General features: G+C 41.2%; 1 protein-coding gene across 5 annotated transcripts in view; it reads left to right on the top strand.

Annotated features, from left to right (window-relative positions):
* Window positions 1-11,351, top strand: part of LOC134414872 (cell surface glycoprotein CD200 receptor 1-B-like) — a 29,705-nt gene extending 18,354 nt beyond the window's left edge. For all 5 annotated transcript variants that reach the window (XM_063150087.1, XM_063150088.1, XM_063150085.1 and 2 more), the window contains 6 exons: window positions 1,189-1,270; window positions 1,996-2,304; window positions 3,143-3,391; window positions 4,429-4,527; window positions 5,298-5,344; window positions 6,524-11,351. In XM_063150087.1, the coding sequence (XP_063006157.1) occupies window positions 1,210-1,270; window positions 1,996-2,304; window positions 3,143-3,391; window positions 4,429-4,527; window positions 5,298-5,344; window positions 6,524-6,658 (900 nt within the window). In that variant the 5' untranslated portion in view covers window positions 1,189-1,209 and the 3' untranslated portion in view covers window positions 6,659-11,351. The remainder of the gene's footprint in view (window positions 1-1,188; window positions 1,271-1,995; window positions 2,305-3,142; window positions 3,392-4,428; window positions 4,528-5,297; window positions 5,345-6,523) is intronic.
* Window positions 11,352-20,275: the final 8,924 nt, after the last annotated feature.

The following is a 20,275-nucleotide window of genomic DNA, read 5'->3' as shown; positions in this document are numbered from 1 at the left end:
GCTTGTTACACATTAGAAGCAGAATATAGATCAACGTGGTTGTGTTGGTATTTTCTACCACTTGGTAGCGAAAGATTTTCATCCAGATGCATGACAATTCTTTGTTAGAGTTGTGAGCAAAACAATTCTGTGAGGAAAACAATTCTGTTGAGGGTGGTCAGGCACTGGAACAGATTGCCCAGAAAAGCTGTGGATGCACCATCCCTGGAAGTGTTCAGGGCCAGGTTGGATGGGGCTCTGAGCAACCTGCTCTGGTGGAAGTGCCCATGGCAGGGGTTTGGAACTGGAAGATCCCTCAGGTGCCTCCCAGCCCAAACCATTCTGTGATTCGGTGACTTGAACATGCACTTGCATCACCCTGTGTGAAGGAAAACACCATCTCTTGCATCTGGCTTGGGCCTGTGGCAGCTTTTGTTCTTCCTATGCCGCACATGTGGCAGCCTTGTGGCTTCTCTCCTCTGCACCAGGCATCCTCTCGTGGTTTGTTTCACATTTGAAATGAAATCTTTGACTTGGGAATGAAAACATCGTCGTGTCAGTATTTCCCATGGGGTGGGAGCAAAATTTTCCAATCATCTCTAGCTGTGGGTACCTGATTCAGAAAGTAAATTATTGAAGAGATAGAAATGGCAGCATCTATAAGGCATGGTTTGTTAAAAGCTTTAGATAGTTGTAGAACAGCAGGAGTTACTAGATGCCTCTTCAGTTCACCCTGCCTATGAAAGCAAGAAACAAACTCATATGATTTTGATCCCTTGCAAATAGGAGGGTTGCTCTTTTTGTTCTGCTTGTTCTGGTTGTTCTGCTCCAAAAGGGGAGTTACTCTTCAAGAAATTAATAGCATCCAAAGGCTAGGAATAATTATAATTTCTTTGCCAAACAGTTGATGAAGTCTAGATCCTGAGTGGTAGCAGAGATCCAGGATTTTAAAAATCTGCTTGGGATTTTTTTTTTGTTGTTGTTGTTGTTTTGCCTTTTTTTTTTTTCCTTTATTTTAATTTTAATTTTTTTTTAATTTTCAACCTTGTTTCTCCTTACTTTCTTCAGTATAAGAATGACACTTGACATGGGGTCTTGTTTAGAACTCCTGCTTTCAAAGGAAATGGGTTTTACTACATGCTCTCTTTGAAGGGATGAGCACAACTATTTGTGACTACATGCCATTTTCTTTGCCGTCCTTTTCTGCAGTGCTGATTCCTTCTGCTAAAGATGGCTCAGAAATGGGCAGTTCTGGCTGTGCTCCTTTTCTTGCCAATCAATCTGGTTGAAGGTAAGTGAGAAAGATCCAAAACTGCATGTAGCACTGTTTGGTACTCTGTATTTCCAGGACATTGAAAGTTCATAGTACAGCAGAGCAAATTTTGCCTATTGTTTTGTGGGAATGGAAAGAGCAATGTCACCTTGGCTGGCAAAATAGTTGAGTGCCTTGCAGAGTGGCACAGAATGATAAATCTGATAGGAATCCAAAACTGGTCATCTAAAGACACACCTGTTCAGCTGGGACAATGGCAGGAGAGCTATGATTTCTGGAATAAAAGGGATCCACGTGTTTCTTACTAAACTTCTGATCCAAGTGATGTTGGTGCCACAGGGGTGTGTTCCACAGCTATGCTGAGTTTTACTGGCACTTGAAGCAAGGTATCTAATTCAGGAGCACAATACATTTTTGAAAGTAGTTTCCTTTCCCTTAAGAATGAATTTTGCCCTCCCCATCAAATTTTCAAACCCTATATTAAAGTGATAGAAATGTATTGCCTAAAATAAAGGTGGAGGACTTGCAGCTTGTCAGCATCAGTGTCCACAGCAAAAAGGCACCATCTCTGCTGCACTTCCAAACTTCAGGAAGGTGGATCTGCAAGTTGAATACTAATAAGTGCCCCAAAGCTGCCAGTACGGTCAGGAAGTATATTTTTAAGGGTGATGAAGGCAAGGGTTTCCTGTGCTTTTACAATGGCTGAAGCACCTTTTTAATGTCTTTTTTTTCATCTTACACAGCTCAAAACTGGGTGAGTGTGGAGATTGGCCGTGAAGCTGTGCTGAGTTGCCCCAACATCTCCAAGGTGCCTTCTCTGCTGGTGATTTGGAAGAGGAATTGCACAAGTTGCTGCTTCTTGTCCTATAGAAGGGATCGCAATAAGACAAGCAGCCTGAACTGCAGTGAGAGGATCACATGGAAATATTCACCTGGCAGTGACCCTGCACTTCGTATTTACCCTGTGGACCTCGAGGATGAGGGAATTTACACCTGTGAATTCGCCAACACTGAAGGGAATTTTCATTTTCTCTCTTTTCTGGTTGTGATAGGTAAGACTGCATCACTAAAATAAAAATTAAATTAGTCTATTTGCAACATAGGCAGGAACAAAAGAATATTAGGAAGCACAATGAATACATCAAATCATCTTTTTTTTAATATGGTCAGGTAAATTATATCTAGGTTTCCATAAAACAAAAAGGGAAGATTTTTTTTGTTCTGGCTATATTACTTAAGCCATCTCAATATAACTAAAAATCATAAAAATTAATTTTTCAACTCTGTAATTGCTATTTTTTGGTCATTGATTTGTTTTGGATTTGGGTTTTGGAGTAGTTTTGGTTCTTCCCTGCAGAATCCTACCTTTCTGATAAATGTTTAGGTGTTGTGTGAGCGTTTCCCTGTTTTGCCAAATGCAGAATATGAGTTGTTGGACTTCAAGCAGAACAGTTTTGCCCAATTCCTCTTTTATTTCCCTGCTATCAGATTTTTGATTCTACATATTGAAACCCCTAAATATTCTACCTGAAGCTTCAACAATTTGCCTTTTCATCAGTGAGGTTGTAAATCTTTGTTGAATCCACCCCTCTCTGTCATCCCATCTCCTGTTAATCTGTCATCACCTTTTGGCAAACAGGAAGAAGCAGCACTTTGGATGCTGCCAGCTAGTTTTTGAGGTGTCCACCTTGGACTTTTTGATGTATTGTTTTTCCTTTAAGATGTGCTGATATTTCAAATTATTTTAAAATCTTACAAATTGGTCATACAATGTAAAAAATACCACCTGTTTTTCAGTTTCTTAGCTGGTGATTTTATACTAAAAATGGAATAGAAATAAAACCTATGAATAGAAATAATGGTTGTGGCTCTTAAAAATTTCTTTTGCAGTGCCTCCTACAGTGACTCTGACCCATGACAAGAGCAGGGTGGCTGTGTGCCAGGCATCTGCAGGAAAGCCAGCTGCTGACATCTCCTGGATCCCTGCAAGCAACCGCAGCTCTGAGGAGGAATTCCATCACCCCAATGGAACAGTGACCAGAGTGAGCTACTTTGGCTGGGCCAACAGCTCATTTCCCTCTGTCACCTGCCTGGTCACCCACGCAGCCATGAACCAGACTCTGGTCATGGACCTGAGATGTAAATAATGCTGTTTGGTGATTGCTTTTCATCGTGTCTTGGGCTCCTCTCTGCTGTTTTGTGCAGCTGTTCTCACTAAATGCCAGGGCTCTGGAGATAGGGTACCATGGTTAAAGGTGAAGTCCTAGTGCATGCTGAGAGATAAATTAATGATTTTGACACCAAATGCTTTGTGGCACTCTATGGAGAAGCTCTCAGTGTGTTTTTATTTCAATTCCTGTTCTGTTTTACAAGAATTCCTTATTCTGCTTTCAGTGGGTTCGCCTTGGCTGGCTGCCAGGTGCTCTCCAAGCTGCTCTATTGCTCCCTCCTCTTCAACAAGACAGGGAGAAAAATACAATGGCCAGCTCGTGGGTCAAGGTGAAGACAGGGAGAGATCATTCACCAATTACTGTTACAGGCAAAAGAGACTTGAGAGAAAGTAATTTCTTGCCACTTAAATCAGAGGAGGATAGCAAGAAACAAGAAAGAATTTAAAAGCAACTTCCTCGCAACTTTTTGTCCAGCTTTTCCACTGTAGTGATAGCGTGGAGAAAATTTCCTTGGAGCGTGTCTGTCTGTGACTTGCAAGTGTTCCAAAGGTAGTAAAGGCCAAAATTCAGCTTCTCTGGCTGTGCTGAACCTGTTGGAAGGCTATTGCAGTAAGGATTTATAAGAGCAGCTAAAGATGTGCTCATATCACCAAAGTATCTCTGCTAGTAGAGGCATGAAGAACAGAAATCAGCATAAACCATTCATTAATAAGAGCATTCTGCAGGGGTGGCTGCTCAGTTGTTCAGGGCTAGGAGTACTTGAAGAAAATGAGAATGTAGAGGCAGATGAGTTGAAAATGAAAATGTGTTTGTGCACACAAATGACTGGGAGTGTGAGGCAGCTTCTTATTGCTGGTTGGCATCCAGACATCTCATCTGTTGCTCTCTGCTTTGTGTGGAAGCAGAGGATTAGCTTTTCCTTCCAGACAAGGTAGGCAGTTATGTCACAGACTCATGGATACTGACACCCAGCTCTGTAACCTGCTCTCTTTTCTCATTGCTCAGACACCTCCCATATGCTTCTCTACGTCCTGATGGCAGGAGCAGCTGCAGGTGCCATTGCTGTCACTGGTCTGACTTTATGCTTGATTTTCAAGTGCAGAGGTGAGTCTTTTGAATCTGAAATACATTGCAATCCCATTGCTGACCATGTGCAGGTACAAGGACATGCACTTTATTGCTGAGACTGAGGTGGGAGGCAAGGGTTGAGGAAAATGTTCATATATGCACTGTCCTTTTGGAGGAGTCATAATAAAGCGAGGGGTAGCAATTTAAAATAAGTCTGGAGTTTTGAAACAGCCATAGGTATTGTAGTATTAATGCATTACAGACCAGTCAGAGATTCATTCAGGATGAAGAGGGTTCTCTCTGATAATAGGGCAGGCTTTAAGTTTTTAGAATAATTTTGTTTGTTCTGCATTTACTGGCACAGAATTCTGTATTTAATAATGACAGTTCATAAACTAATGACTAAACAGAAACTATCTTTGTTTCCATGAGCAGTGATAATTTTTCCCTTGAGCAAGTGTAAGAATAGGCCAAATAGTTTGATATCTTTTAGATAATTGTGTATTGGGCATATTAGATAGCTGATTTGTTTAATTTCTCATACTAAATGCAAAACACAGCTACTAAGAAGAAAATCAACTTTACCCCAGTAGAAACCAGGGCACCCAGTATGACCAAAAGTTTCAACAAAGGGGAAAATAAAATAAGAGCGCGTTAAAGAGCAGGGTGTAAAAAAAAAATTTAACATATGAGAGTAACTGTATTTTGAAGAAAGTCTTTCAAGAGCTGGGGGCAGCTAGAGAAGAACCCCAGCTATAATAGCTGCACCATCAAACCACTCTAACTTCCTGACATCCTCCTTTCAGCTTACTGCTTACGAAAACGGGCACAGGGCCCAGCAGAACACTCTACAGTAAGTGGGCTTTTTGTGTGTGCGTGCTTTGCAGGTTTCGGTGTTTTCTTCACTAAAACTTGGAATTTCTTTGCAATGTGTCTGCTCTGACAAACCCCCCATACACCTCTGTGAGCACTTGGAGGGGGGGGACGGGGAACACATCATCTGTGAGAATGTCTGTTGTTTGGATGGCCCTATCTTCATTTACAATCAGAGTATCTGAGCAATTGTTTGAGCACTGGATAGAGAGGGGTGTGGTGCATTTCCTGTCTATAAGTTACATTTACAATGCTGAGTTTTATTTCTCCCAAAATGTAATATTTTCATATTTCTGCTTCACAGAGTAGTCTTTACTCAGATGTTTAAGAATGTTTATTCTTAATGGAAGAAGCTTGCCTGATTAAAGATTGGATAGAACTAGACATGCCTTCATGAAACTTTTATTTTTATGTGGCAGTTCATATACTTGTAAGCCAGGAAACACCAGGGATAAATCTGCCACCACAACTTTTACTCACTCTGTAATTCCAGTGTGTTGTGATATATATATAACAAAAATGAAAATGTGCTGCTTTTCCACAGGGCTTCTGCCTCACTTAATGCACGTGGAAAGACCAATTATTTCCTATTTTGTTTTCTGCTCATGCTTGGTCGTGTGCCCTGTTGGTTGCAAACCAGTCAGAGTGCTCTGAAGTTAAAATGATTAATTTCCTGATATGCTTTTCTGTGGCATTCAGGACAATTTCATTGATGAGAGGGGGAGTTGCAGAGATCAAAGGCATCCAGTGATTTTAGGTGCCTAAATTGGATTGTTTGTGGTCTGTCTGTTTTGTTTTCAGAGAAGCTATCATTGTTCATTTTCATCTATTTTGCTGTAGATACCAACTTTCAAAATTTGTTTTTGAAAAGACAGCATTAAGAAAAAAACAATATTAAGAAAAAAAATTTCAGAGGCTGTCCTGTTGAGGCTTTGTGAAGGCTGTTCTTGCATCTGTCTGCCAGTTCATGTTTCACCCTCTGTGCTCTACCCTTTTGCTCAGAGAGCTCAGAGAAATCACTTCACATTTCTTTTGCAACAGTAATGTTACCTACCAGGTCTCTTCTGCTCTTTGCTTTTAGTTTGGGATCTATAGGAATGACAGTCCCACAAAATTCTACAATGTAATTCAATGGTGCATGTTTTTCTTCCTGTTGCAGGCTAGAGCCTTGAAGTTCCCACCTCCACATACAAGAAGAGCAGCAGTCAATCCTCCTGACTTTCCAGAGAGCAGCTATGTGAATTACAAGCCAAGATCTATTTATGTAAGATTAGGAGAGTGTAGGCACAAGTAGCCAGCTCAGCTACTAATGATACCCAGGTACTCAAACTTGTACTTCAGCTCTTAAGCCTCAGACCTTACCCCCAAAAAACTTTGTCTTTAGTGACCTGACGATGGTGGACAACTTACTTACTTTAGTAAGTTCTTTTCTCTTTCTCTAAATATCAGTACAGCTCTAGAGAAAGTTGGAAATTTTAAAGATTGAATTAGGGAAATACCTTAATTTTGTTAGAAAATGGACTCTGATGTATGTGCTGACTTTCCTCAAAACAATGATGGACATATTTCTATGCCAGTAAGTAAAAGACTGCTGGTGAAAATGTAGCACTTTTCTTTCAATTTTTACAACTGGATTCACTGTAAAGTTCCGTGTTGGAAACTTGAAAGTGGCATGGGAGACCTCAAAACACAGAAGGTCAAAGCAATACATCTAACAGAAATGCCCAAATGAGAGAGTTTTAGGGGTTTTGCTTGTTTTGTTTTCTGGTTGCAATGACAGATGACAACCTCATATTTGACATCTTCGTATTTTTAACATATTTCTTTTTCAATTAATCTTTCTGTTTGCATTACTAATTGATGGAAAATAAAACCAATTTTACATTATACTGGATATGGAAATAAGAAACAGCAATGGACAATTTTTGGACACTCTTTAATGTAAACATGCAAATATTTACCAGAAGGATTTTTGTGGTTATTTGGGAAAATGTTTTTTGACCAGTTTCTGAGAAGCTGAGATCACATAATGGTTTTACTGAGAACAGAAATGTTAAGTTGTATAAGGTGCAGGTGGTATGCTTGTTTAAAACAAAGGAAAAAAAGACAACCCTAACCACACCATTTATTTCTTTTCATCTTCTGTCCCCAATCTAAAAAACCTCCACAGAGTGGCTGTTAATTTCAGTTTTCATTGGTCAGGTCTGTCAGAGCTTCCAAACACTAATGCAGCAGTAACTAAACTGAAATGTGTGTTTTGAGGAGCCTTTTCCCTTCTTCTTTCTGCAGAGTTATCTCTGCTCCATAAGCATTCTTAGGCATGAGCATCTCCCAGTGCCTTTTAATTGCACTTTATCACTTCTAAATAGACGTGGATGTCTGCTGACATCACTCCAGCCTTTCATTTTAGTCAGAAAGGCATGAAGAATGGCTCTCTGCCTTAAGGAAAAGGACCTACAGAGGCCATGCTGGTTTCCAGGCTTGGTGGACAAGCGAAGCCTTTCCTGTGGTGTTGGATGTCAGTGATGGGTTGGTCTCAGAGCTGTGTGCAGCATCATCATGCCTTCTGTAGGAAGGGAGAGGCCCTTTTCATGTGTAAAACCTCTGGGAGAAATAAGTGACAGCTTGGAAGTAGTGCAAATAGGTTTGAAATGATGCTAGGGAGGGAAAGTGTTTTGTAGCTCTGGTGAAATCCGCAGCAGTGCCTCAGTCCAAGGTGATGTCGAGGGGTCATTTGTGACATGAAGCTTCTGAAATAGAGGGAAAGTCTCTTGTTGCTTAAGGAACTGCCCGGTCAGGTATAAACCTGGTGTTTTCTCAGTGTGGTAAATGAGCATGCATTGGTTTTGTGGACAGCTACAGCAATCTGTGCCTTTTTCAGAAGCTGGATCATTGCAGCCATATCCAAGGATGACAGGGCTGTTAAAATTAAGAGAGTTAGGCTGTGGAGCAGCCTGGTTCTGGGAATCACAGTGCATGTGTGCTGTGATCATTAGGATGTAATGTAATTTTTCCTCAAATCCTTTGCCCCAAGTGAGATGTTGAAGGGTGAGATCTAATAGAGACAGAAAAGATAGAGCTAGACAGGGAGATGATGGTGTGTGGGGAGAAAGCTCTCTGAAGGTGTGATAATTTGTCCTGGCTGAAAACTATGGTTTTCACACTCATATCTTTATTTTCACCTTTAATTTGTATTTGGTGGAATTGGCCCAGTCACCTGCAATGTGTCAGCCCTTTTGTTAATGTAGAAATTCTGAGCAGACTTAGATCTGAAATGAGGTGCTCTGGCAATGACATGAGCTATCCTGGAATAAAACTGCCCTTATGCTTTTTAGGCTTGTTGTGTATGATTAATAGAAGTTATCAGGCCAAAGAGAATAATGTGGCTATGGGGCTGGTTGTAAGAAAGGCTGGGACATCAATAAAGCTTTTACAGGTACTTTCACTGTTGGTTATGACTGGTAAATGGTAGGGTTTTGTCCTATGTGAAGCTCCTGGCGTGGGTTTTGGTGGCTTCCTCTCTGCCTGCCATGACCAGAGCCATGTGTGCCATGCTTCTTGGGCTCATGAGTTGGTCTGTTGAGTATTTGAGAATCAGAAATAAATCACTTAAATATTTTCTGTCATGCTGCTTTTCTATGGGATAGGCAGCTTGGTGTAACCCAAAGAACAACTCAAAATGTGTGTTTGGTGTCTTATAACAATTTGGTCTTAAAAATAAGCAACTTGAAATGTTTTTATATTTATCATGATTTCTCTCACCTCCCTGTTAATTATGAGTACATTTTTGGTGACCGTACTCTTTTTATTTGCACTGAAAGAAAATTTAATCAAGGCAGGTATTTTAGACTGCCAAAACGTGTAGGAAAATGCTGACTGTTTGTTGAATAATCATTCTGAGAGGGCTACTAAAAAGTGATGGGAATTGGAGTCAACTATTTGCACATTGTCACAAGAAAAACATTTTTTAAAAAGCCTGGGAGCGTGACACTGCTGTTTCAGATTGACTATTTAGTCAAATGCACAGTTGACCGAATGTCACTTGAGCTTTTTAGCACCAGATGTGATTATAGATGAAAATGCTCCTGTTTATTGTGTGGATTTTCACTCACATTGTTCATAGGACACTCTTTGTAATCATGATGATGTCTGCTTTCTGATTAATCTATGAACAATTTGTCTTCTGGAAATAGCAGGTGTTGTGATGCCTCTTTCTCTTCACTGAATATGGAAAAAATGGTGACAAAGCATTATGTTTAGAGCCTCATAAATTGGAATATGACTTTAGATTATGAACAATATTTGTTTAAAATCACAAATTTCAACACCAGGGTTGAAATGAAGGTGAACAATTTTCCTACAGACTCTGGAAATGGAGCAGATGTCCAAAGGGCATTTGCCAGTTCAGTGAAGAGCTAGATTTTACTAAGTTTGAAGTTGCAGCTTTAAGTTTTGCCTAACCTTCCTGGCATCAATTTGCCACAATTTTTCCTCTCTGATGAGAAAATAATGCTTTCCTTGGTTCTCCTCTCATAACTGTGACACCTGTGATGTCTTTGTGACCTGCTCTTTCTGACTTTGTGAAGTCTTTGCTGTTAATGATAACTTGTCAGCTCCTTGATTTTGTGTCCACAGTCTGTATACACCTGTCATGTGCTGGAGGCAGTGAGGAGCTCAGGAATTAACCAAGTGGGATTTTTTCTACATTTCCTATCACTTCTCGGTCCTGCTGTAGTTTGCACTTGTGCTCTTAATGATGCTTCTTTAAGCAAGTACCTTATTTTCTCTTTTTCCTCCCCAATCTTTTCATGCACTAGTTTTCTCAGTTTATTGATTTTTATGTTCTCCAAGTATTTTATTACCTAGTTTTATTTCTTTCTCTTTCTGGCATCAAGTACAATTTTATTCTTCCTTATTTTGTTGCCTTTTGTATGTGTGCAACTAGAGGTTTCAAACAGTGACTTGTTTTGGAATTTTTTACTGCTTTTCACTGAACTTCTCCATAGGGACATAGTTACTCCAGATCTCCTTCATTTTTTTTTTCTCCAATGCATAATACGAAATTAGTCGCTTTTGATGAGAAACATCTTCTGTTCTTAGAGTTCTGTGAATCTAAGCTCACTTACCAAATCCAAATGCATTATATGCAGCATTTTTATTTGTTCTTGGCTGACATCTGTCTTACAGGATCACAGAATTGTTAAGGTTGGAAATATCCTCTGAGATCATCAAGTCCAACCATTAGCCCAGCACTATCATGGTCACAACTAAACTGTGCTCCTCTGTGACAGATTTACATGTTTTTGAACACATCCAGGGATGGTGATTTCATCACTTCTCTGGGCAGTCTGTTACAATGCCTGACCAGCTTTTCAGTGAAGAAATTTTGCTAAATATTTAATGCACTCTGCAGCACCCATGAGGAAGAGGAGTGAGAAAACTGTGAGAGTGAGAAACTGCAAACACCAAGGTTAGTGGAGAAGGAGGGCAGGAGGTGCTCCAGGTACCAAAGCTGGGATTCCCCTGCAGCCTCTGGTGAGACCATGGTGAGGCAGCTGTGCCCCAGCATCCCATGGGGGTCCATGGAGGAGCAGACTTCCACCTCCAGCTCGTGGGGATCCCATCCTGGAGTACACTTCTGGCAGGAGCTGTGACCCTGGAGAGGGATCCGTGCAGGAATGGGTTTTCTGGCAGAAATCACACTGGAGCAATCTGTTCCTGAGGGACTGCATCCCATGGAAAGGACCTACAGCAGCCTGGGAAGGACTCTATCCATGGTAAGGAACTTGCTGGAACAGAGGACCTGTGTGAAGGAGTGGTGGAGGTGAAGAACCCCAAACCCCATTCCCCACCCCACTGCACGGCTGAGGAATATGAGGTAAATCTGTGAAGGGAGTGAGAGCAAAGGTGGTTTCAATTTTGTTTATTTGTCATTATCCTACTCTGTTGTTAATTGCTAATAAAAGAAATTAATTTCCCCAAGTCAAGTCTGCTTTGCCCATGACACTAACCAGTGACCTCCCTGTTCTTATCTCGACCCATGAACTTTTCCATCATATTTTCTCCCCCTGTTGTGCTGAGGAGGGGGAGTGAGAGAGTGTCTGGCTGGGCTCTGTCAGGTGGCAGCCAGCCAAGGTCAGTGCACCAGGCAAGGCTTAGTCACCAGCAGAGCTATAATAGGAAAGAGGATGCTGTAAACATCGCATTCTACATTATTAAGGCATTTTTATGCCCATGGTCGCTCTCTAGGTCTTCTGACTTTAATCTCATCACTGTGTACTGAGCTCTGAAAATTTCATTTCCACTCATTCTATTCTCTCAGCTGTCAATAAGTACTGCTGATCAAACAGGGCTAAGTGCTTTTGGGATTGATTTTTGTCTCACTTCTGCCACAGTCCAACAGTGTTTATATTGTCATATCATAATGCTCGTATCTAGCTGTGCTTATATTTTAGATTTCCATGTGTGCATCTGAAAAAGAAGACATGGACAGCCCCCCTGAAATAATTTCTGTGCTAGATTTATGATCTCTGAAGAGTGCAACCCCCTCTTCTGTGCAAAACATGTGGCCACATGCTGCAGAACAACGTGCTTATACATGAATGTCTTGTAATTCACTCCATCTTGTGTGAGAGGAGTGTTGTGTGGAATAAACAGACAAACCAGCCAGCTACTGAAAAGCTCTGGTCTGGCTGCTCATCTTTTTGTGCAACTTGCTTGAAATATTCAAATCAGGAAGACTGGAATCCAACACCACCAGTCAGTGTATTGTTAGGGCTGCCTCCTTAATCAGGCAAGTTAGTGCCTGCAAAGCTCTGATACCTTCAGGAGCACTGCCTGCCTCCAGGTCTGAATATCTACCAGCTACACTTAGTATCACACCCTTCATCATTGTCATTCTTGTGTAATCAACAGTGGCTGCCAATTTCATGCTGCTATAGATAGAAGAAATAAAAATGTACACCTATATGCGAACATCTTGATTCATAGTTACATTGCTCTGTGTGTGTGTGTGAAGCTGTGAATATACACAGGAAAAGTTATGGGGTTTTTTTCCCTGAGAAATTAATTTCTTAATAATTTCCCATCAACAGAACATCTCATTATATATAAATATTGTGAAAGACCTTATAAGACAGATAGACACATGAGGGATAAAATGAAAAGTTGCTGTGGAAACCATAACCTGAAATAAATCTTTCTTCTGTGCACTCAAAATCCCAGTCTTTGTCTTCTATTAGAATATTGTTTGCATATCATTTCCCTCTTTTAGAAAGAATCTGAATTTCTGATACACAAATGGAAATGCCATCTTGACAGTGACTGTAAAGTGCATCTCAGACTAATGGAATTTTTTTTTCCTCTCCTGAGAGTATTTTAAGCCTTTCTCTTGTCTTGTATCAGTCTGGTGTAAGGCAGAAAAAAATGTTGGTCAGTACAGCCCACATCTGACCAGCTGCAGTAGTTTTGAACTGAATATATTAATTGCACCTAATTTTGGTGTAGGAGACAGCTTGGGGTAGGCTATAAAGGAGAGAAGAAGAAACACATAGAAGATGCTAAGGCACAGAGAAAATGTTTGGCTAAACACAAAACATTCTTTAGCTCTCAGCTTGCAGCTGTCATCATCCCTCTATAGAACATCCTTAGAAAAACACATTTCAAATGGGGCCTGTCAAATGAGCAAAAAGAGATTTGAGCTCCGGCATGGAGAGGCTGGATCACGTTCTGTCCTTGGGACTCTCCTGTAGCTGTTGTTCTCTGCAGTCATCTGCTGGCAGATGCACTCACACGGTGTTAGCCTGGCTCAGGAATGTGCTTTAGAAAAGAAGCTCCCGTGCTCACGGTGCGGGGTTGGCTTTGTCCAGCAGCCTTGCAGCACACAGCAAACGCTGCATCTTTCCTGCAGCACCCCTGGGCTTCACCTAAAGCTCCCCAGCTGCTCACGGGTGTTCAGCTCACAGGATCAGACCGAGCCAGCCCAAAATAAAATCCCCCAGCTCGTGCTGTGCTCTGTCAAATCACTCCTGCTGAGCTACGCAGCTGATGAGATAAACTTGGCTTTTGTTAAACAAGCCCTTCCCGCAGTGCGATTTTTCTTTTTAAATCTGTTTTGTATGCGAGAAATAACCTCAGCATCAGCTCCAAGAAGGCACTGAAAAATACCAATTTGCAGTGCTCATGTATTGAAGATCTTTTTTGATCACACAAAGGATATGTGTGGAAAAGATGAGGCCAACTATTGAGTGTGCTCCTCTGATTCTCAGTCTAGCAAAAAGCACTGGGGACTGATTCTTCACCTGCTAAAACTGGATTGCTTGGCAAGAAAACATAGCAGACACGGTTTCATGCAGGCATTATTGCTGGCTAAGCCTCGTGTTTTCTTCACAAATGCTGAAATACCACAAAGAATGATTTAAGATCAATCTGCACAGTGATTTGTAAATGCATTAGTCCCATTTCCCTTGTTCAGTAGTTACATATATAGAAATATATATATATGTAAACTGGCATAGAATTTCTACTGTTTTTGCACAACAGCTTGCATTTGAAAGGTCATTGTGCTTAACTGCCAATGGAGAATTAGCATATCTGTAAAAAGAAAAAAGGAGGGTATGTATGTGACAAAAATGTAAAAAGCCAAATTCTTGGCATACACCTACTAGATGTAATGTCAAAGGCAGTCCCATATCTGGAGTTCACCCTCAGCAAACATTTTAGATACAGACGCCACCTGATGGGCAGGTAATTCTTCTGCCCTTCCAGTTTTAGTGCCATCACTGGAGAGCTCAGCCTGGTAGAGTTTGATGGAATTGGGGCTGAATTGGTACCTGAATGCCTCTGTGGTGTCTTATGCCCTGCCCATGGCGGGGGAGCTGGAACCAGAGGAACCTTGGGGTCCCCTTCCAACCCAAACCATTCCATGATTCTATGACTTGAATGAGGAGCTGGCTGTGAAACAAGCCCAGACATTGTGAAATACATCTCTTTGTCAGCAGCTCAGAGGAACATTCTGAGGATGGCTTGAGACTGTTTTAACTTTGTGAAATATTTTATAGGATGGTCCAGAATGGCCAGAAGAGAAAAGACCATAGGAAACCATGGCTATCTTTGAAAACCAAAGCTTTGGTTTTCAAAGCTTGGTTCAAACCAAGCTTTGAAAACCTTGCTCAGCTTCTTGCAGTCAAGGGTTTAGGACTTTGTGAGATGGAGGTTGTGTTTGAATCATCTCTTTACAGCCACTGGTAAACCTGCCCACCATAATTATTTCAATGTCTTTTAACCTTTTTTATGTTTTTAATCTATAATATAAGATCCAGCAATGAGTTCCATGAATCTAATTATGTTCTGGGAAAGAATATTTCTGCTGCTGATTCAAACCCACTTCTTGGTAGTTAAATGCTGAGAGGAGGAGGCATTACTGTGGTGAAGCTGAAGAAAACAATCAATAAGTAGCAAAAGAAACAGTAGTGGCAAAGAAGAGGAGCAAAGCACCTCACTCCAAAAGAGAGGCAAGAGTCAGGAAGAAGGATAGTAGGGAGAGGACCTCAAAGATTTCCACCTGTCCCCAAAGGGCACATCCAGGAGTGTAAACAACCCTGGCTAAGGAAAAATTGGTCAGGTTTCCACTGGTGAATGGGAGACTCCTGACCTACATCCCTAAGGAAGGGCTAGGACAGGGTGTTGAGGCTGAAAAAGATTCTGAAGGTCATAGGAAGAATCAACAGTGGATTTTTCCCTTTGAAAAGAACTATCAATGCCCAAAGGAAAAAACCCCAAAACTGTGTGAAAGTGGGAAAGAGATATTCAACAAAGACTTGGTTTAGGTGAAATTTGGTAAAATACTTTGAAAGGAAGGACAGAAAAGTTCCTTCAGATCACTGCAGTCAGTGCAAGGAGTGTGGTTAGAAGGAAAAGCCATGCAAAGGGGCATCCCCCATGGGAGGGTGGATAATGCTGAAGACACAGCTTCCTGGGATCACACTTAACAAGGCTTGTGAAAAGAAATCTAAATAAAGAAATGAATAAAATTGTTTGGAAAAGTAGTGAAGTCCTTAGAGATATTTTTATAATAAAAGGAGAAGGGGAAAAGTGAGTAAAACTGCTGCCAACTGTAGTTAAGTGGTCAATATCAAAGTATTTACTTTTATATGCCTAGAAAGTATGGTCAGGAGGTAACAGAAGTGATGTTCACACCAAACCATTGTTTATTGCAGGTGTTGTTAGAGCAGGAAACTGAATATCCTCATCAACTACAACAATTACATTGAGGTGGAAGAGCAGCAGTGATTATTACATGACAGGAGCAATCATGTTGGAAATGGGCTGTAGAGAAATGATAGAATAATGATTTTAAAGGTATTGGAGGAGTAGAAACATACTTTAAAGATGTTAAGAAAAAAAAAAGGTAATGTGGATAACGTAGATTAGTTTCCATCAGAATTATTCCAGGAAAAGATGTCAAAGGAAGCCCTCCTGGGATAGACTGGGGAGTTGAATTTGGATGCAAATAAAGAATTACTGAATGCTTTTAGAGAGTGAAATACTCCAGAGATTTGTGTCACAGGAAATTTTCTTAGTCATCCAGACTGAAAACCATTAGCAATCATACACCATGGGAGTGACAACAGAAGATCTGTTTAACTCCACAGTCAATGAACCAGGGACTGATACAACTTAAAATTTTGTTTCTGAGACTAAATATTAATAACTTAGAGGAGATGTAGAAAAACCTTTAGTGAGCAAGTGAGGTTGATTTAGCTGATGTGACCTGTAACATGGTATGCGATCCTAGTTTAAAAAGGGAAAATCATGCATAACTGGGGGAACTAAATGGTGAAGAACAGACCAAAAAGCTCAAGATTTCATTTTAAATGAAACTGGGAATTTCTTTATATTAAAGATATAGTGATGTTGGAGACTTCTCTTCTAAACCAAAGGAAATATCAGCCCAGCCAGCTCTGGAAATAAGGGAAAATTCAATTAAACTGGACATTAGGAACATGGGAAAACAATGAAAGGATGGGGAAAGATGATAGCCCTGCAAAAGGGCCTGTCCTAAGGATCAAGAATCTCAGGGAATTGGTAACACCTGTGCAATTGCACAGCTGGTCTTGCAAAAATACCTTTAATTGCTAAGGCGGGGATCTTGCCAGGTTTTGGGCAATAAAAGCTGTGGTGAGAGCAGCTCTGAGCCCTAAAGCTCTCTCTGCACCTCTGTACTTTGGGAGAGCCAGAGGATCTTGGGGAGTTGGTGTTTGGAGTCATGGACAGCCAGCGCTCTGTAAGTAGGAAAAGGGTGTTTGGGGTAAGAGCTGCTGCAGAGAAATATTTGGAGTTTTTTCTGTAATGAGCAGAGCATTTTGGTCCAAGTTTGCTTTTGGTACCTGGCAAGATGGGCTGGGCCAGGGCTCTGCGTTAGCCCAGACACTCCTGTGGTATGAGGCACCTGTTTGAGGCAGAAGGGGGTCAGTCTGAGCAGTGAAACGCCTTGAGGAGGGGTACAAATGAAGTCTTTCACTGCAAAGTGTTAGGAAATTTTAATTATCAGTCTCATCGCTAATTTGATGTGTCATGGATTCACATCAGACGATGCAGCAGCTGTTTGGGCAGAGATGGAAATGAATCTGTGTTGATGCAAGGTACACATTCAGCATGATTCCCATATGTTTTTTGTGTCCATTCTTTGGGGATAAATAGACACACCAAAAATCACCACCTGCCTAAGGAGGATATGCCCCTCCTCAAATCCTATAGTGGCTGTATCTGGATCAGCAAATTGCTGGATATGGTAAGAGCTTGATATCTGCTTGATGTTTGTAAGATCACAGCCTTCCTCAGGGTACCATGTGGAAGCCTGAGGAGCCATCTTAGTGTGGTGTTGAATAGACAGAGTGAAAATTTGATTGTGGCCTTGCACAGAAACTTGCTTAACATTTTTCCTACTGGTTCAATACAAAATTTCCTCATGTGAAATAACTTTTCACTTTCCACTATCTCTGAAAACACAAGCTGACTATGGCCTTGTTTTCACTGATTACTCACAGTGTCTCTGATGGTTTTTGCTTTGTTTTACTTTAAAATCCCACTTGTTTGAGTCCCAGTTTCAGTGTTTGGCTACTCTGTGTTTCTGGATTTTAAAATTATTGAAAACCCAGAGGATCTGATACCACAGCTGTTAATGGCAAATTAAGCAAATCTCAGTTGTACTATTTTCTGAAGCCCCAGCTATGACTTTAAACAATAAAGGTTAACAGTAAGGAGACTAGCCAAAAATAATAAATTTCTATATTGTTTAATTAAATCTCTACTCTAGACCCTGCACTTTTATGTCAAAGAAAGTCCCTTGCTTGTTTCCTTTAACATTTTACAGACTTAAAAATGACTTAATGAAGTCTAAGGAGAGAATCAAATCATGTCATAGTAGGTGAGGAGAATTTGGTTTAGTTCTTGTAGCTGTTTTCTTCTGTGATCTTGGGCAATAGTTTCTCCTTCTCTGTCTGTCTCTCTGGTACGATTTTTTATCTGTAACTGAGGACACAGAACAAAGAAAACTTTCTTGTTTCTGCTGGAGATGCATTCTTTTAATTACTATAAAAGACAATGAAGAGCTCAGACAGTAAAGCAAGGGGATTGTGCTAAACACAAGAGAGGGAAAAAAACCCAAAGCCACTCTGAGGCTTCTGACTTAAGGTTGGATTGTTTAATATCTCTATCAATTTGTTGTGCCCTCTGTGAAGATGGGAAGTGAGGACACCAATAACATCTACAAAGTACTGGGTTAGAGATCCAGCCTCTGTTGCCAACTCAAACCTTGGTCTCACTTTTTCAAATATCTTTGCAACTGTTAATCTCTGATGTTGAACAAGACTGTAGAAAACACATCCGTCTGTGAAATGGAAGTGTAGAATGAAATGGCTTTTTATTTTTCAGGTTTTTGGTGGCTTTTTTTTTTGTTGATGTTGTTATTAAAATAGAAAATAAGGTACTTAATGCATTCCTCTCGTCCTACTTGAGTTTTGTGCCTAGATGGCTACAGCTTGGGTTTATTAACAGCTTTGAAAAGGAGATGAGTAGATCAGCAAGGAAACGAGACATCACATTGATCTCCCATAACTATCAAGACTGTCCACAAATGGTGCTGGCTGATACCTTTGGATTTGATGAACTTCAGGCAGAAGCAGCCTGGAAGGAAGGAATTTCCCTGCAATATTAGACAAAACAGCCACCTGACAGGACAAACTGCTGGCTGATAGTGCTGTCATTCAGATGAAAGTCTGGTTTATTGCTACTTACTTTTTTTAATCTCCATTTGCTTGGGGAGCACTCTTTAGCCTTTTTGGGACAAGGTAATTTCTGTATTTCTGCACTTGAAAAAAAGCCCAGGTGCTTGACTTTGCTCTTTTGCACATTTCCAATTGTGTCAAATGGAAAAACCCATGAATTTGTGGGCAGCAACTCTGCACGTAGAGGCTATGTGTCAGACTCTGGCTGCCTTGTGTTCTGTGAAGCCTCTCTGAGCAGTGGGCTACCTGTGAAGAAGTGGGTTGTACTGAAGCAGTTGGAGGTCATGGTGATGGGGTCAGAGCAAGGAAATGACCGCAGTGTGGGGGATGTGTGAAAGAGGGAACTAGAAATGCACCTCTAAAGACCAGGGAGGAAATGGTAACATGTGTAAGTCTTCTGCCGCATTAAAAGAGAATTATTTTGTACTTATATTTTGGGTTACTAAGGTGCACTTTGTATGTAGAGATAGTCAGATCAGAAAATGCATTGCTGAGTGTAGTGAGAGTCCTATGGATTGGATAAGTGGGTCCCAGCTATTCTAAATGAGCCACAGCTGCCAAGTCCTGAGTTGGGCAGCAGCTGTGGCTTGTTAAGGTAACTGGGATAAAAGGGATGGGCTGAGAGCCCTAGAGGAGGCCCTGTGAAGCCATGAGGAACTGTGCTGCAGAGAAGAACTGCGTGGTAGAAAACCAGCTAGAAGGTATGGACTTTAAGAATATAATAACAATAGTATGGGACTCTAGAAATATGAAATACAACAAGATAACAACAGCTGAGGGCAGTGATACTCCCCATTCCATTCTGGCAGCAAAGGCCAGAGTTATCTGGAGCATATTCACGGTCAGCATTGCTTCCACAGCTGATGCAAAGCAAGGGGCAAGCTGGACTAATTGGTCAGCAGGGACTTCCTTTTATGAAAAAGGCCCTCAAAAGGCTCAGGAGTGACCATACCTTAATGACAGCAGATTGTCTAGCTAGCAGTGGTTGTATTTCAGTGGAAGGACTAAAGGGACACAGGCCTGTCATCTTCCTTGGCTGTGTGTTTGGGCTGGCCTTTCCTTGACTGCAGTGACCCCAGCCCTGGGGACCTGTGAGCCAGCATGTCCCACACTGTCCTTGTGCAGCTGCTGCTGCTGGGACACCAGCTCAGCGGAACACCAGGAGACCTCTGGGGAGGGTGCTCTCCCTGGGGGCTGGATTATGGATTTCACTCATTCTGGTTGTGCTCCAAGCCACACTCAGCATCCTGGCTCACCATCAATCTTCCTTTTCCTTACCAGGGCCTGGGGAAGCTCTTATTCTTTATCCTTATTTGTTTCAGATCAGCTTGCTTCATTTTACCTTGGGGCCTTTGACAGGTGCCTTGTGTGATGCAGAGATGATCACTCACTCATCTGTGATCTCCTGAGGTGTTGGTGACAATGTTTGAACTTCCCTGCTACAGTAATGAAACTCCAGGAGATGCATTTGAGCAAGGAGATCTCCCATGCCAGAACATTTGTCTGGATGTTATGTAGTGACAGAAAGAAATAAATTGGGGCAGGGGAATAAGGGAAGGAGTTTACTCCACACTTAGTTATTAAATGGTGAGCTACTGCAGGTAGAAAAGAGTCTCTGTGATATT

Source organism: Melospiza melodia, chromosome 2, assembly GCF_035770615.1.
Source record: "Melospiza melodia melodia isolate bMelMel2 chromosome 2, bMelMel2.pri, whole genome shotgun sequence".
Classification (NCBI taxonomy): domain Eukaryota; kingdom Metazoa; phylum Chordata; class Aves; order Passeriformes; family Passerellidae; genus Melospiza; species Melospiza melodia.
Note: the sequence above shows the minus strand (reverse complement) of the source record. Positions and strands in the feature narration are given on the sequence as shown.